The sequence below is a fragment of the Physella acuta genome, unplaced genomic scaffold, assembly GCF_028476545.2.
Source record: "Physella acuta isolate Inbredline_101_S28 unplaced genomic scaffold, ASM2847654v3 ptg001237l, whole genome shotgun sequence".
NCBI lineage: Eukaryota > Metazoa > Mollusca > Gastropoda > Physidae > Physella > Physella acuta.
The window spans coordinates 318,373-335,862 of NW_026732753.1; the positions used below are offsets into that span (position 1 = coordinate 318,373).

Here is a 17,490-nt window from a genome sequence, read left to right on the forward strand (position 1 = left end):
ATTTAGTAACAAGGTATGAAATGTTAGCAAGTATAATCAGTCATCCATTTTTCTATTTAAAAAAAAACAAAGGAGAAACACAAAGCCCTTTGGAGGTGGGAGATAAATAATTTCTTCATGAATAAACAGGACAATAAATCATTAAAACAAATTCAACGACTAACTAGCACCACCCATTAAAGCAGTTATACTCAGGTGATACTTAAGTCAGTCCATGTAACAAAGAGACCAGAAAAATAAATGTAAATTGGTGATTGTTCAGATGTTATCTGACATATACAATGAAATAAAATTTTGCAATAAGCCAAATGCACAGCTCATTCAGATAGCATGACAAGAGAAATGGAATATCTGAAGAAGCCAAGTTAGCCAATGATATCAACAAACAGTTGGATGTGTCACCCTTAGAGTCAGGGCTTCAAAAAGGGAAACATGAGTCTTATGATCCAAGTTAAATTGGAAAAATAAGACTATAATACACAAAACATGAGCGTTGCTCCAATGTCTCACGGGCCTTAGATGACAGACAGCATTCAAAGAAAATAAACCAATTTGATGCAGTAGCTTGCATGCAACGCACAGCCTCAAGTACATAGAGAAATAAAGCAAATTACTACTGCGCATCTTTTCAACTCCCCAACACCAGCTTCATTTCACTCAATTTTTTTTATCATTGGTCACAGTACAACAATCACTAGCATAAATAAATGCCAACTAGCCAGGGATGTACCGATAAGGCCAAAACTCTAGAATTTGTTATACACAAGATATATATAGATTGATGGTCATTTATTAAAACAGGCATTTAAAAATATTTTCATAAAGGAAACAATATACAACTATTATAATTCTTAGAAAAGTTTTAACTGGTTGCAGGCCTGAGCAGCTTGTCTAGAACTCGTAAACCATTTTCTTCATATTCAGAACGCAGCAGCCAAAACTCATCTTTGTCTTTCATAATGTCTGCCAATACAGAGCCCCCCATGAAAACCATGTGCTTCCTTCTTGGGGGATCTTCAATACGAATTTTGAATTTCTGAGTAGAAAAAAAAAGACAGCATGAAGCAAGTACAAAGGCATCTAAACAAAGCTGTAAAAACAGTAAATAAAGACTGTACTTACAGATAAAGCAGCGGTGTCCCCTTTAAGCACACGTTCCAAATACAATTGTTTGATCTCCCTTTCTAGACGACTGGGCAATCCAGGATACATTGTAGAGCCTCCAGACAGAACAATGTGCTTGTAGAAGTCAGCACGGAGGTCCATATCAGCGGCTCCAATAGTATTAAACAGCAGTTCTGCAACTCCAGGACTGTCAACATTGATGAGGTGAGGTTGGAACAAAGCTTCTGGTGCTCCAAATCTTTCCCCTCCAACTTTAATCACTCGACCATCAGGAAGCTAAGCATAAAATTACACATTCATTAGATGAGCAAATGTGAAGCAAGACTATGCCATAAATTTATACTAAACGAGTTTAAAAAAAAAACTTACAGTGTAGGGCTCGACTAAAACTGTTGTATCATTGGCAAGCTTTTGTTCTAAATCTATATCATAGGCTACGTAACACAACTTTTCTTTCATCATGCGAACCGTTTCAAAATCTGCTGAATGGTTAAAAGCATAGCCTCGAAGCAGCAAGAGCTGAAAACAAAATTTGAGAGACAATTTTAGAATGTCCAAATGGTAAGTTGGAGGTGTGAAGTTACAACAAAATTTTACAATGCAAATATTGAACTCTATGTCCTAATGGCAGCTGGGGGTGACATCTAGGTCAACAAGAACTGCCAAAAGCTGTTTAATTCAACCCATGAGCCTGGCAGATGTAATCATACTATAGTAAGAAACATGTTAAACAGGGACAAACCTTGATGAGATATCTGGTAATATCTCTGCCAGCAATGTCTAATCGCCTGGTTAAATGAGGAAGTGCAAACCCATCATACACAGGACAGAAGTGAGTGACCCCATCTCCAGAATCAACAACCACTCCAGTGACCAAGCCTAAATAAACAAATCTCAGTCTCATGCATGTGTCAAATGGTGTATGAGAAAACTAATTAGTCTGTGAGCCAATCATTTCTGAATACAATAGAAATTATGCTGCAACTTTACCTTGAGCATAGAGTGTCAACACAGCTTGTATAGCTATATGCACACTGTGAAACTGGTATTTCTCAAACATCAACTAAAAAAAATCACATAAACAAATAGTCATTTAAAAGGTCTACATAACACTTAAAAATTATTTTTTTTGAAGCTCTAACATAAAACATTATGCACATAACTGTAACTCATTTGAATGCAATCAAATAAAAACATTTGAGCGTACTTGGATCATATTTTCTCTATTCTTTGTTGGATTCATAGGAGGTTCTGTGAGAAGAATTCTTGTGTTTCTTGTGTCAAGATTCATCTTATCTTTACCAAAAGTATGGTCATACAGATGGGTCATGTCTTCCCAGTTACGGACTATACCATTTTCCATTGGATAATTTACTTCAAGCATTGAGCGAAGTTCACTAGCTTCCTCGCCAATCATAAGATCCTGCAAATAAAAAAAAAAAGCTAAATGCAAAACACAGCAAACTGTTAAATTTTATAAAAAGACTTATAAAAGTAGAAAAAGAATCCAAACCTTAACTTCTATGTTTCCAACTTTTGTGGTTGATCTAATGATTGGCCTCCCCACAAGGGAGGGGAAGATGTGAGCAGGGAAGTTAGAACCAGCATATCCACACTTAACAAACTGTATAAGAAAAAAAATTTAAAAGTTTATCAACCACACTTAACAAACTACGCCTAAAAAGTTGTTAAAGGCTATTTTTTACTAATATTACCATATGCAGTAACAGTTTTGCAATTTAATAAGTGTAGGCCTACATTAGATAGGTTAGTTAAGAAAGCAAGTTAAAGAAAACATGGGAAAAATTAGTGTAGTCTTACTCAAAAAAAATTACTCTAGTCATGCCCCAGTTCAGCAACCAGTTGATGTTGAAGGCCTTCTTAATCATTATTTTTATATTTTACTTAGACCTATTATATTACTTATCTATGCTTTTCCGTTAAGACTCATTGGGTTAGAAGTTTAACAGTTACCTTAGTTAACTGTAGTTTAACAATTTAACTTCAGGGCTAACTTAGTAAGTTACTTAGGCCCTAGCCCTAATGTAGGCATTTTGATGAAAATATCAAACATTTTATTTTTAGAAAAAAAGTATCAATACATTTCAATAATAGCTAGCACACTAAGTCAATTTAGCATATTAACTTTTTGTGCAAAGTCATTATAACTGAAAAAAATTCCAACATCAGGTTCAGCCTATTATGAGCTAATGAAGAAAAAAACTACTAGTACTAGACCTGTGAGTGACCTGATTTCATGGGTGGATTTCTTGATTATTTTAAAAGATTTTTCAATAAAACTTAATAGAAACATTAAAATATCTTAGAAATGAATTTAGATAGCTAAAATTTAACACAATCAATTAACCATTAAAAAAAAAAACAACAAAAAAAAAATAACAGATTCTAGTATTGTATAGGCCTAGCTCTAGGTGTGGCGGATAGTGGTAGTAAAAAAAAAAAATCGAACTTTTATAATTTTGTGTTTTATGACAAAATTTTTACATAATTAACATGCCATGCTTTTTATATTCACAGCGGGTAAGTATACCATGTTAAAAAACTGCATTCTTAATTAATAATTCATATTTTTACTTAATAAATGATAAAAACGATCATCAATGTAGAAAGCGCAATGCCTTTTATTTTTACATATGACGCGACATAACTAATAAATCTAGCCAAATGATTGGATTTTGACGCTGCACACATTTTCCCGTGCATTGTTTTCGGCAAAAAGATTATAATAAAATGGTGTTACAAGGGGGGGGGGGGGGGGGGGGGTCATATTTCTGGCATAGTGACCACATGTACGGACCTAAGAATTATTCCCAAACGTTGTAATTTGTATAAAGCTAAGACTCTGAACCGTTTCTTCATCACGCGCTAGTTAATATTCATCATGTAGCCTAATTTAGAAGTTATTTGATTTTAAGTTCACGTTAACACAAGAATAAAAAGAGCTACTTTCACTAAAGCGCCACTTGCTAGATAAATAAAGAAATCGGGTCTAATGTACACATTCTTCTTGATAAACAGACTTAATTAATTAGAAACGGGTAGGCCTAATTCAAATTCTGATTACTAAAATTAATGATGGCTTCAAAATCATTGGTTTTATCCCTCTACCCCCACCCCTTAATAAAAACAAAACCGCGCCACCATCGTAGTAAACCACTTCGAGAGCTTGCGCCTTGAGATAATATAAACAAAAAAACCAGGAAGCCGTGAACCGAACGGCCTACCCCAATTGACCTAAGTCCTAATGTAGGCTTTTTGATGAGAATTACAGAATGATTTTTTTTATTAAAAATGTATCAATAATAGAGCAAATTACATTGTCCGAACACTACATGGGACCGAACACTTCGTCGGTTTTTGGCTCATAGAAACTTTAATTAGCATGTCTCATGCGAAACAACGGCGCCTGCACGTAAACTGTTCATTTATGAACACTTCCGTGTCAAGTACTTCCGTTTCCTCTCTCAAGAATTATTTTTAGAAAATTTTTAACGTTGCATGGTACGCACATTTCTATTTTTACACCAGCCGGATGAAGTGACCTAGGGTTGGACTTAGGGGCAAAACTTGAACCAATCAACGCTTAGCTAAAAGGTTACACTATAAATAGCTTCTATATATGTATGGAACATCGTAAATGTCAAGGTTAATGGGTTATTTTGTGCTTGAACAATAAAAAAGGGGTGTTCGCTAACTTTTTTGACCTTACATGGGACCGGACAGCAACACAAAAATATTATTAAATAAGAATTTAGAGCATAAAAGGGGCTGGTTATTGAAGGGAAAGGGTCAAAATAAGGTCAAGAATGCAGTGGAATGCGAAAGAGGAGGGGGAATCATGTGACCTGGCTGGCTTAGCAGCGTACTGCGCGAGCCGCAATGGCTGAATGGGATGAACTTTGGGAGTGTGGGAAAAAGGTTTTATACTATTAAAATTACCTCACAAACAATCAATAACACAATATAAATGCATATAATATATGTTTTTATTCATTAAATTGACTTTAAATTATTCTAAATGAACAAAAAGTGCTTTGTCCGATGACGGGTAAAGGTGTCCGAACACATTTGAAATTGTATTACATGTGTCCGAACACATGTTAAGACCCCCCAGTCACTATAACAAGAATAGCTAAAGTTCTATGCGTATGAATACAAAATGACACACACATTATTAAAGTAGAATGATTGCGGATAGATATGATACTTTTTTTTCCTTCCTATGTTAAGCGGTTACTGAATGAGACCGCATGGAAGTTTTAAGTTGCGTTTTTTCGCGGTGTGTGTCCGGACAGTGTAATTTGCTCTAGTAGTAAACTAAGCTAATTTAGCATGTTTTAACTTTCTGTGCAAAGTCATTATTACTGAAAAAAATTCCAAAGTCAGGTCAGTCTGTGGCACCCTCCACTGAACTTGACAGAAGGAAAAAAAACTTGACCCGTGACCTTCATTAAAACAGAATTTGCTTTTGTTTTTTATTTTATTTTTAGTAAACATGTGCTTAATCTTACCCAATAAGTGATAAAAATTTGAAAATTAATTTTAATTACTGTTGTAAAGTGAGATAAACAGCTTAATAAACACGTGTTTTCTTGAGGGGGTGCGACCCAGGTGTGTCACATCGCAATTGGAACTTTATATTTCTGTGTTTTATGACTATATTTGTTTACAATCAGCATGCTATGCTTTTAAAATTGATAAAGGGTAAGTATACCAAGTTACAAAATCTGCAATTCATACTTTCAGTTTAAAAAATAATAAAAACGATCATCAACGAAGAAAGCGTAAACATTCTATTTTTAGGTGTGACATAAAAAAAACAGTCATAAATCTAGCCAAATGATTGGATTCTTGCGCGGCACACATTTTCCCGCGCCTCGTTTTCACCAAACAAGATTATAATAAAATGGTATTATTGGGGGGTGATCGCTTTCCCACAAACACATCTCATAAACCCAAGAAATTATTACCAGTTAATTGTAATGTGTGTTAAATTAATAGTTTAAAGTTTCCAAGGAACATAGGCTGGTTTCCAAGGAAAAAGATATTTCAGAGTTATTTGATTTAAAAGACAAGAAAACAGAGCTATTTTCACTTACGCGCCGCTTGCGAGACAAACAAAGAAATTAGGTCAAAAGTACATCTGGGAATTCTTAAATAACAGACTGAAATAGAAACGGACAGTTCCGTTTTCTAAAATTAACGATGGCATCGTAATCAATAGTTTTATCCCTCTACCGTTTAGAGAAAGCGAAACTGGTCGCCATTTTAGTAAGCGCATGAGCCGTGAGATGCCAGGAAAATGACAAACCCGGAAGTGTTGAATCGAACGGCCTACCTAATGCAAACTAATATTTTTAATAACAAAGAAAATAGGTCTAAATTAAGCTCTAGGACCTATTAATTTATTTTACTAGATCTAGGCCTACTATTGACTAGTAATAACGGATATTGTGTTTGTTAATAGGCCTAATGGTAATCTATCGTTTTAGCGTAATCAATTCGGTCGTCACTAGTAATGTAGGGATAAGGTAACTAATAAATATGGCTTAAATATGAATATATCTTTGCATATTCTACTAAAATACTAAAGATAATTGAATATTAAACCACATTTAAGGGTTAAATCAATAAAAATGTCATAAAATTAAGGTTTAACAACGATGTTCCAGATACTAAATTTGCTATTAAAAACAGCGGCCATCTTAAAAAAATATTATTTTGAGTCATTTCCCTTTAATTTCTATTTGTATGGAAAAGTATAGATGTTTGCTATAAAATACGATTGTCTTGTGTTTAAATATAAAGCATGTGTTTTTTTTTATTCTGCCCTTTAAAAAATTTAATTGAATGAAAATAAACATCAGTTCTAGAATTATTATTATGAGATGCAAGTTTTATACTTTAAGAAACTCCCTATTTTTATAAAGCTACCACTACATATCTAATGTTTATTTAAATTAAATATTAGTTTGAGTTGATTGTTATTGTTTGTGTTATTGTTTATTTGCTATTTTCATTTCATATTTTCATGCTTTTTCCCTTTAATTAGTGATTTAATCATATACGACGTCACGTTTTTTGACATCTCTTCACCTTAACCTCCCCCCCCCCATTTTCGCCGTCACGAAATAGTCGTAATGTCGAAAATTACCTTTTTGCCCTGCCTGTTATTAATGTTAAGAAGTCAAGCCATAATTCGAACGAAAAAGAATTGTTTCAGCATTTTTGTATTAGGCCAAATACATAACGTTTCACCCCTCCCCTTTCCCGCGTAAAACGTCGTCTCTAAACCAGTTACTCCACTCCTTAAGTGTGTCGTGATGTCATTTATGGTAGATGTCAAGTCATAACCTCCAATACACATTTTGAACAACCTTTGTTGTCAAAATGTTGATACCAAATACCCAAAATGAGAAATATGGGGTTGTCCATAAACGATGTCACATATGCTATTCTAATGTGACGTCAATTTACGTAGGACTGCAATTCATGACCTATAATGAAAGGGTGATCGGGGTGGGGGGGGGGGGGGGGGTGAGTGACGTCAATTATGGAAGACTCCTATAAAGCTGTGCTCAATGAAAATGAGGAACATAAAGTGTTCGTTTTCATGCATACCTTTGCTCATAACGAATGATCATAACTATTGCAAGCCTGTTGTCCTAAGCGGTGTTAAACAACCTCAGCACACCATCCCCGCCAAAAAGGGCCTGCCACTAAATGCCTACCGACGAAAATAGGCCGCACTACATTGACTCGGAATGAAATAACTTCTGACAATAAGGCTCAAACCAACTAGCTCCTGGCAACGATATTCGACAAGAATCCGACAATTATTGGCTTGCAGGTAAAATTGGACAAAACAGCAAGTTTCGCGACATGGGGGCATAACTAATGTAAAAAGCCAGAGCTCAGTATAGGCTTGAGTTTAATATAGAAATAGTGTTAGCAGTGGACGGTGCATTAGGAATACGGCAGTCGGCTAAACGCCCGAGTCCGACGATGTCTGAACATCAAGTTTGTCTTTTATGAAGTGCGGAGCATCTTTAAGAGCTGAGCTGGGGGAGGGGTCCTTGTTGACACCACCACTAGCGCCGCTTATGTCCACATATCAATCACAAGTTTTGCGTGGAGCTTAATGAGCAGACGAAGTTTATAGGTGGGACCGGGAGCCTAAATGTATTTCCGGAAGCCGCTGTGTCACGGGCATTTTAGAGCCGAGCGTCTCAGAGCAGCAGGTTGCAGAAATTAAAAGCACGTGAATTTGTAGAGTAGAGGGAGCACCGCATACCACTGTGTAATAAATTAAACACTAATATAATTTACCGTACTAAAGTCATTTAGATCTATTCGTCAGACTAAACGTCGCTAAAGTCTCAACGCCATAGTGCCTGATTTGACTTTTTTTTAATTACGCGGTATCTCTTTCTTTAACATTAGCCTAATGACAAATGACGTCACGCGCGCCGCGAACTTGGTGACGTTGTGCTAAGTGGGGGATGAAACGGCGGGGTTGAGAAAAAAGACGTATTTCTTTTTTTTTTTAACAGACGAATAAGTGATAGATTCTAATTTTCCTACGAACTATAGGTTGATCTAGTTTTTTTTTTCTAGAGGGAGATACCACTATATAGTGGGTGTTTTTTGTTTTTGTAATAATGGATGGTGGGGATGGGTAAACATCGACTACTGAACAAATAAAAAACTGATGAAAGCAGAAGGCAAAGAAAAAAAACATGTGGTATTCAGATGTAACTAATTAAAATTTAAAACTATTTTTATAAACACAATAATCTTAATTCAGAAAAAGTGTAGGCATAAGACCAATATCTACAGACAAAATAAACAACTAGGCTTAAATGGATCACCCATAAACAGTGCCGGCGCCAGGTTATTTAGCGCCCTATGCAAAACTTAATAAAAGCGCCCCCCTCTTTTTTTATGCCCCCGTATTATCAGAGGCATAGCGACCCTTCCCGGCGCCCGGGGACAAGCTTACGATTTGCACCCCTCCCCCCTCAAACTTTCAATTTGTTTCTCCAACCCATTTTGGCGCCCCCCACTACGGACAGCGCCCTACGCGACAGCCTAATTCGCCTTATAGGTAGCGCCGGTCCTGTCCATAAATGACGTCATACTTTTCCCGATGAATTCCCTTTCCCCCAATCGTCACTAAAAGCAAGATGTTGATTTAATATCATTTCGCAGTTCTACTATACCCGAACGCATAATCACAATTTCTAACGAAAACGAATATATTCTTCATCAATTTTAAAAAAATATTTTACCCCGTCCCATATTTTGAGTCCAACGTCATTTAAGAAGAATATGGACGACATAATAATTGACAAGTTCATCCGTACAAAAGGGTTTAATAAATGATGGACCTCCCAAAAGTTTTTGATATCTTGGATGTACATACATACATAGCCTTAAAGATAAGAAGATGGCCCTCTGTCCTACTTTTATTAACAAGACAACTATGTATATTAAACAACAAAGTCAACACAATATACATACGAATAGACATTTATATAAAGGGAAACTACTCTAAATTTTATTTGGAAAGATGGCCGCTGTTTTTATCTACTAATATTTATCTCAAACACCTAGTTTAAAGTTAGTTTCATGTTATTTTTAATTGTTTTGGTCACTGATTGTTATTTTTAATCAATTATCTGTTATATTTTGTAAAATTTGACTTAAATATTAGATTTTCTTAGTAAATTTGAAATGTACTCAATTTTCAACTTAAACATGACAACTAAATAAAAAACGTCCATACTTTATCCACTAGGCACTAATTTTGGGAGTTGTTGCAAGTTTTAGACTAAATTATTGAATTTTAAATTTTTTGGTCACTCACAGCTATGGTATGAGGGATCCATCCATGACAACCTGCTTAAAAGCTGAAGGGTTTAACTTTTTAATTGACCGTGAAATAGATCTAATTTTTTTTTACAAGAGAGTTCCTAAAAGTAGAATTGGCCCGTCTATCGTCGGGATATATTTATAGAGGGAAAAAATTTAAGAGAATGTCATCAGAAAAGAATTTTAAAAAAGACAAGACAGAAGTGATGTTTGAATTCTTTTATTTCTTTAATTTTATAACATTTTTTATTGAACAAAAGAGCAAAATAAAAAACCATGCCAGGTAAACGTATCCATTCAAATAGCGGTCACGTGGTCAAAAAAAATAAAAAAATTTGGTTGTCATTTTTTGGACACATCTTATAAAAAAAAGTGTTGAAGATATTTGATTTATTTTTTCATAGAATGATAAAACTAATAATGCTTTACTTTGGAAATCAATTTTGTGAGAGGGAGATCTATATTTAAAAAGTTAAATTATTTTGAATGACACCGACTTTAAATTTAGCCTACATTCCCCAAAGCAATTTCTGAAAATGCTTTTCTGGCATATTTAGCCTTGCCACCTATAGCATGTTTTTATAACGTGAAAACCCGCCATTTTACTCGTGATAAACATTTTTAAAAGTAATTCTAAGAAGGTCTCTGGAACTAAGTCGAAAAACTCGCCGGAAGTCATGGTCCGATCCTTACGCCATGTTCTGGTTAGCAACCAAGGACGCTTTTAAGTTAGTGAGCCTCCCTAAATATACTTATTTAAACAAATATATTTATCAGTTACCTCTCCCGCACATTACTACTGCAGCCGAATTGATTACGCTAAAACGATAGATTACCGGCCTAATAATAACAACAGGCCTAATATTTTGGAATTTTACTTTTTAGCCAATTTCGCTTAGTTTTGACTTTTGTTTGCGTTTTTCTTCACTTCCGGGTTTTCTGTGTTTATTTGTGTTGAAACTGTAATTTTGAATGGGAAAAAAATACATACCCCAGTTCCATTGTCACAAACAATAACTTTTCTCCCCTGCGAATCCATAATTTAGATAAAGGAATGTTAACTTTATTACATAAATATTAAAAGTGTTGTTGCTGTTATGGGCGTGCAATAAGCCGATGCCCAATAATATGACACCGGAATAAGCCAGGACTAGACTTCTACATCCGGTAAAATGAGTGTAAAATAAAATATTATTTTAAATAAAATTGCGTGTTTAAGTTTAGTACCACAGAACATTAATTATTTACCACATCTATGTTAAGCTAATGAACGAATTAATAAGTTCCTTATTTTATGCTAGTGTCAAGCTTGTATATTGTTCAAAGCTGTAGCAATTAAGTGATTCTAACAGTAATAAAAATAATTTTATTTTTGGTTAGATTTTTTGGTCTTTAATTAAATTTAAAATGCAGAGTATTTTTTTACTTTTATTTATTTAATTATAATGAAAAAAATGTTTACAAATCTGTCGAATAGCATTTTGTGTGTTTGGATTCTAGTGGGTCCAATTGTAATTTTAAAAAATTAAAACATTACAATCTGGCAGTTTCGTTGTAATGGTTTTGTCGTGTAAAGCCGGTGGTTTCAATATGGCACAATTGTCTTCTCTTTTCGCTTTTATTCTGCTAAAGTTTTTTACAGGCTTTCTATTTTATAATTTTTTTAACGTAAGTGTGTACGCAGAAGATACCGCGGGAGCGAAATATGTACTAAAAGAGATAGAGATTAAATCTGACGGAAAGCCTGTTAGAATATTTACAGATGCTGAATTAAAAAACTACGATGGATCGGTAGGTAAAACTAAAAACCAGAACAATCCCACTCACAATCAATTAAGCTAAGTTACTGGGCCTATTGAATTAAAATTGTCAATTGAAAAAGTATTAAAACTAAGTAGGTAGTAAGTAGACCTAACTACTAACCAAAGGGCGCACAGGCGTCGACAGGGGGAGGGGGTGTGTGCATTATGCACCCCTTGACACCATTTATGGGGGGGGGGGGGGGGAGAGCTTTTCACCAAGGCAAATAATTGCAAACTTAACAAGAGAATAATTAAAATGATTTTTACCAGTTCAAGAAACGATAAATCTAATTACAGTTTTTTAAGAAAAAACTAGGGTATTGCCTACAGTTGTAAATTACATTATTGTTCAAGGGCATGGGTGGGTGATGAAAAGAAAGTAGGCCTAACCAAAATGCTTATTTCTCAACCTATTGCTATAATATTTTAATATTTAGCAATTAGTTATGACTCAAATAGTTAAGTCTGAAAATAAAAAGATGGCAGAAAATGTATCACCCTTCACAAAAAAATGAATTGTGTTTGAATAAAGTGTACAAATTACTTCCCTTAGTTCTTATCACCAATTACTTTCCGTGATATATCACCAAAAAAAATTACAAATTACTTCCCTTAGAATAATTGGGGAAAAAACACTTTTTATTGGTTTGTTTTGATGTTAGAAACAAAATATAATTGTATAATTAGCATAGACTTATAAAGTGCAATGTGGTAGGTAAAACAGAGGTATTTTAAATAGGCCTATTACCTTTTATTTATTTTATACACTGAATGTACTGTTTACTAATTATTATGTTTAATCAATATCAGTTTAGAAGCCATTCCTTAATGTCCCCTATGTTTTTGTGTTATAGTTTGGTTGGTTGTGGTTAGGGTTAAATAAAAAAGTAATATATTTCCTAAACCCGGGCAATGCCTGGTATATGCTGCTTAATAAATACACAAGTCATGGTCCTTTACAGATAGGTTTTTCAAAGAGGCCTGACCAGGATGGCTAGTGTGTGTGTATGTATATATATATATATATATATATATATATATATATATATATATATATATATATATAACATTTTTATTTTATTTAGGTCTATATAAATTTTCTTTGGGGGGGGGGGTGATACCTGTCCGAGTTACACCACTGAGAGGGAGATGATAGGTAAAACAAGAATAAGTAGATCTATAGCTATAACCTTTGCCCTACTTTAAAAACTTAATACTACTAGATCTTGGAGTAACATTACTTGACAAAATAAAATAATATGCTACTTGGATACTATGATAACTGAATGATGACTTTAACTATGACTAAACTAATCGACAGCTAAAGGATGACTGACTCTTCTTACTTTTCCCTGTCTTTATATACCCCCATAATCTCCAAGTTCTAACTTTAATATATGTCACTTCCCTCTCAATATTTACTATGCTACAAAGTATACAATTATTGATGTTTCATACAAAATCCATCACAAGCAAACTATAGAGATGGTATACTAAACCTACTCTTATTGTATACATCCTCTTCTATTAAAATAATCTATCTTGTCTTTTTTCAGGATGACAAACAGCCAATATATATGGCAATAAAAGGTGTAGTTTTTGATGTGACTCAAGGCAAAAGTGAGTTGTTTCTCTAACCCTAGGGTGGTTAATGCTGCTGTAAACATACATTTAATGCAAGATACTTTATTATTTAGTTTTTTCAATACTTCAGTGCTGAAGATCTTCAGTTAAGTTAGATCAAATATTTATTGCTCACAGGAGTGGTTACCTCAGCTTTTACCACAGTTAGATGGTGAGACATGATGAGATAATTTATTTATTGACTAGCTTTTATCAAAAACTGAGTTTCTATATTGACTATATTGCAGATTTTCTTTGTAAATATTTTACCTATGACATTATTTTATTTGTTTCTATGATTAAAAACTGGTTTAATTAATATGTTTCTTAATTGCTACTATTCAAACAGAGTTCTATGGAAAAGACGCACCTTACAATGTCTTGGTTGGTATAGATAGCACCAGAGCTGTAGCTAAAATGTCCCTTGAACCAGATGATCTCACCAGTGATGTAGTAAGTTGCTTTAGCAGATCTATCGTGGCTACCATTTTATATTGTTTTGGTTGGTTTAGTTGCATGCAGGACTCTCCCACCCAACCTACTTAAAGTTCTAGGATGTTGTTGAAATCTTCTGAAACTCCTCAAATTCTCTGAAAGTTATGAAAATAAAGTCTTAAAATCTCACACTTCCTGTAACACCTTAAGTTTAATAGTTGTGACTGTTTACCATACCAAGTAAAATGATCATTTTCATGTGGCTGTCCAAATAAGTCAGGGAAAAGGGGGAAGCTGTCAGTTTTCATCAACTTTGAAAATTGTAAGAACTTAAATTTCAGAGTTTTACGCAGCCATCATTCTCTTTTAATATGCATAGTGTAATAACATTATTTCATGCATGACGTAAAACTTCCATCCTTCTTTCTCTCCATTTACATGCACGCCCTAATATTACCACCTTTCTATCCCTCTTGTCAGTTTCTCTTTCTCATGGCAGACAGGATTGCAGGGTGGGTCTATGATGTAAACTCTTTCACCTGTAACAGTTTTGTTTTTTATAATGCACTTTTAATTTACTGACAAAGTCTAAGTGGAACTGTACAAGCTGGTTATTGGGACTACTCTGTTTTGATTTTTGAGTTGATTCGTCAACACTTGTATTTATAAGCAGGAGAAACTTATAATTATCTTGATAGATGATTTTGAATTAAATTAAAACGTTTAAGACCTAGGGGCTATCACTAGTTGATTTGGTACTCAAAGATATAATATCATTCTAGCAGAGTAATTTTGAAATTATGGGTCTATATATCTTTTAATGGCTTGTAGGACATCATGCTCAGTGATTTCTGTTTTTCTTCTGAACATCTGACATTAATCTGGCATTCAAGATGCACAGATATCCTGTGCTGCTAGCTACAAACTTTTTTTTTTCTTCCACTCAAACTTATCAGACAGCCATATGAACAAGTTTTAACATTTTCTTTCAGTCCAATTTATCAGACAGCCATATGAACAAGTTTTAACATTTTCTTTCAGTCCAATTTATCAGACAGCTATCTGAAGTCGTTGGATGAAACATTTGAAGGAACATACCTGGCTAAATACCCTGTTGTTGGCTATATGGATTCTCTCTTAGAAAAGTACCCTGAAAAGTTTGCTCAACTTAAAACTGTTAAAGTAGAGTTGTGATAATGCTAAGTGTTAGCTACAGTTTGTTAAAGTGTTAAAGTTATGAAGAAAAGACAAGGCTTTCAGCAACAATTTTTGTTCCATCTTGTTTCCAATTTGTCCAACCTAGTAAAATATGTGATATTTACTGTTTTTATGTTCTTCTCATAAAGTTATTATGATACTTTTTACTTTTACACCATCTATGCAAAAATACCACCAATTTTGTAATTGTTTACTGGAGATGCTCTTTTTTTAAATTATTTACTGGGGTTGCTATTTTTTTTAAATTATGTACTAGAGTTGCACTTTTTGAAAGGAGGAAAACAAGTTTTAAATGAAAGATATTTTGTAATTCTTGTGAAAGGTGTTTTGTTTCCATTCTATGTCAAGCTCTCTACATAAAATATCAAACATAAAATATCAAACTGTCTACATAAAAAAAATTAAACTGTATTCAAGACTTCTTCTCGTTTTCTCTGCACAATGTATGCTAGCTGGTCAAACATAATAGTGTTCCTTCATCTTTCTCATTGAGTGGTCAGACATGCTTGTTAGAAATGGGTGTCTGCGCTTTGGATCAGGTTGGGTCTTCTCTTCCTATGACAAATAATGCAGGTGCTAATCCAGATTTGACCACCCTTGAAAGTGTTCATTCAGTTTGTTAATTAATTCCATATTTTTACATGTTAATGTTATCTGAAAAGTACAATTTGCATATCAAAATAAACATGGTTGTGATAAATCATGTGTGGAGTTTCTAAATTCTTCTCAAACTCTTCTGTGTAGCCTGTAGGTTATCTAAGGGGTTGAGTTGTGTGGTAGTTGCAATTGATCTGAAAGTTTGTAGTGTAAAGAGTTGTATAAGTTAGAAAAAATAAGAATTGTTTGTTGAACTGCTGAATAAATGCTAGTAAACATCTGCACAAACTTAAAATAGAAGTGCATTATAAAGGGAGGAAATCCAGTTAGTCACATTTGACTTCCTTATTTGCAGTGAAGGAACATGGCTAAAAATAGAGGGTGTAAATTAACTTCCTTGTGCCTCTACCACTAAACATGGACCAACTAGTTCAGTAGTTGGGTAGGATAATGCAATGAATGTTATTTAGGGCTGCTGATTTTTTTTTTTTTACAATCTGGCATGGTAACTACAGAAAATTAAAATATTGCACCTGATGTAGGTCATGATGACCTTTGAGATCAAAGTGATTTAATTGAGGTGGGCTAATCAAAGTGAGGTAGACTAATCAAAGTGAGGTAGCTGATATGGACTAATCAAAGTTAGGTAACCGAGGTGGACTAATCAAAGTGAGGTAGCTAGTGTGGACTAATCAAAGTGAGGTGGACTAATCAAAGTTAGGTAACCGAGGTGGACTAATCAAAGTTAGGTAACCGAGGTAGACTAATCAAAGTGAGGTAGCTAGTGTGGACTAATCAAAGTGAGGTGGACTAATCAAAGTTAGGTAACCGAGGTAGACTAATCAAAGTGAGGTAGCTGGTGTGGACTAATCAAAGTGAGGTGGACTAATCAAAGTTAGGTAACTGAGGTGGACTAATCAAAGTGAGGTGGTTGGTGTGGACTAATCAAAGTTAGGTAACTGAGGTGGACTAATCAAAGTGAGGTAACTGAGGTGGACTAATCAAAGTGAGGTAACTGAGGTGGACTAATCAAAGTGAGGTAACTGAGGTGGACTAATCAAAGTGAGGTAACTGAGGTGGACTAATCAAAGTGAGGTAACTGGTGTGGGCTAATCAAAGTGAGGTAGCTGGTGTGGACTAATCAAAGTGAGGTAGCTGGTGTGGGCTAATCAAAGTGAGGTAACTGAGGTGGACTAATCAAAGTGAGGTAACTGAGGTGGACTAATCAAAGTGAGGCGGTTGGTGTGGACTAATCAAAGTGAGGTAGCTGGTGTGGACTAATCAAAGTGAGGTAACTGAGGTGGACTAATCAAAGTGAGGCGGTTGGTGTGGACTAATCAAAGTGAGGTAGCTGGTGTGGACTAATCAAAGTGAGGTAACTGAGGTGGACTAATCAAAGTGAGGTAACTGAGGTGGACTAATCAAAGTGAGGTAACTGAGGTGGACTAATCAAAGTTAGGTAACCGAGGTGGACTAATCAAAGTGAGGTAACTGAGGTGGACTAATCAAAGTGAGGTAACTGAGGTGGACTAATCAAAGTGAGGTAACTGAGGTGGACTAATCAAAGTGAGGTAGCTGGTGTGGACTAATCAAAGTGAGGTTGCTGGTGTGGACTAATCAAAGTGAGGTAACTGAGGTGGACTAATCAAAGTGAGGTTGCTGGTGTGGACTAATCAAAGTGAGGTAACTGAGGTGGACTAATCAAAGTGAGGTGGTTGGTGTGGACTAATCAAAGTGAGGTAGCTGATGTGGACTAATCAAAGTCAGGGGTGGGGGAGGGTATGAGAACGAAGAC

General features: G+C 34.8%; 2 protein-coding genes across 3 annotated transcripts; one reads left to right on the forward strand and one right to left on the reverse strand.

Annotated features, from left to right (window-relative positions):
• Nucleotides 1-61: 61 nt before the first annotated feature.
• Nucleotides 62-13,950, reverse strand: LOC131957411 (actin-related protein 2-A). Of its 2 annotated transcripts, none has more exons than XM_059322209.1 (8): nucleotides 13,816-13,950; nucleotides 2,639-2,749; nucleotides 2,333-2,548; nucleotides 2,116-2,188; nucleotides 1,868-2,004; nucleotides 1,495-1,644; nucleotides 1,123-1,401; nucleotides 62-1,036 (listed from the first exon to the last, which is right to left on the reverse strand). In XM_059322209.1, exons 3-8 carry the CDS (start codon nucleotides 2,540-2,542, stop codon nucleotides 863-865), a joined length of 1,023 nt encoding a protein of 340 aa, XP_059178192.1. In that variant the 5' UTR covers nucleotides 2,543-2,548; nucleotides 2,639-2,749; nucleotides 13,816-13,950; the 3' UTR covers nucleotides 62-862. The 2 variants fall into 2 exon arrangements, with proteins under 2 accessions (XP_059178192.1, XP_059178191.1); XM_059322208.1 differs by lacking the exon at nucleotides 13,816-13,950 and adding an exon at nucleotides 11,012-11,178.
• On the forward strand, nucleotides 11,572-15,798 carry LOC131957412 (neudesin). The gene is made up of 4 exons (XM_059322210.1): nucleotides 11,572-11,811; nucleotides 13,379-13,442; nucleotides 13,795-13,898; nucleotides 14,922-15,798. The coding sequence occupies exons 1-4, from the start codon at nucleotides 11,578-11,580 to the stop codon at nucleotides 15,072-15,074; spliced, it is 555 nt and encodes a 184-aa protein (XP_059178193.1). The 5' UTR covers nucleotides 11,572-11,577; the 3' UTR covers nucleotides 15,075-15,798.
• The last annotated feature ends 1,692 nt before the right edge of the window (nucleotides 15,799-17,490 follow it).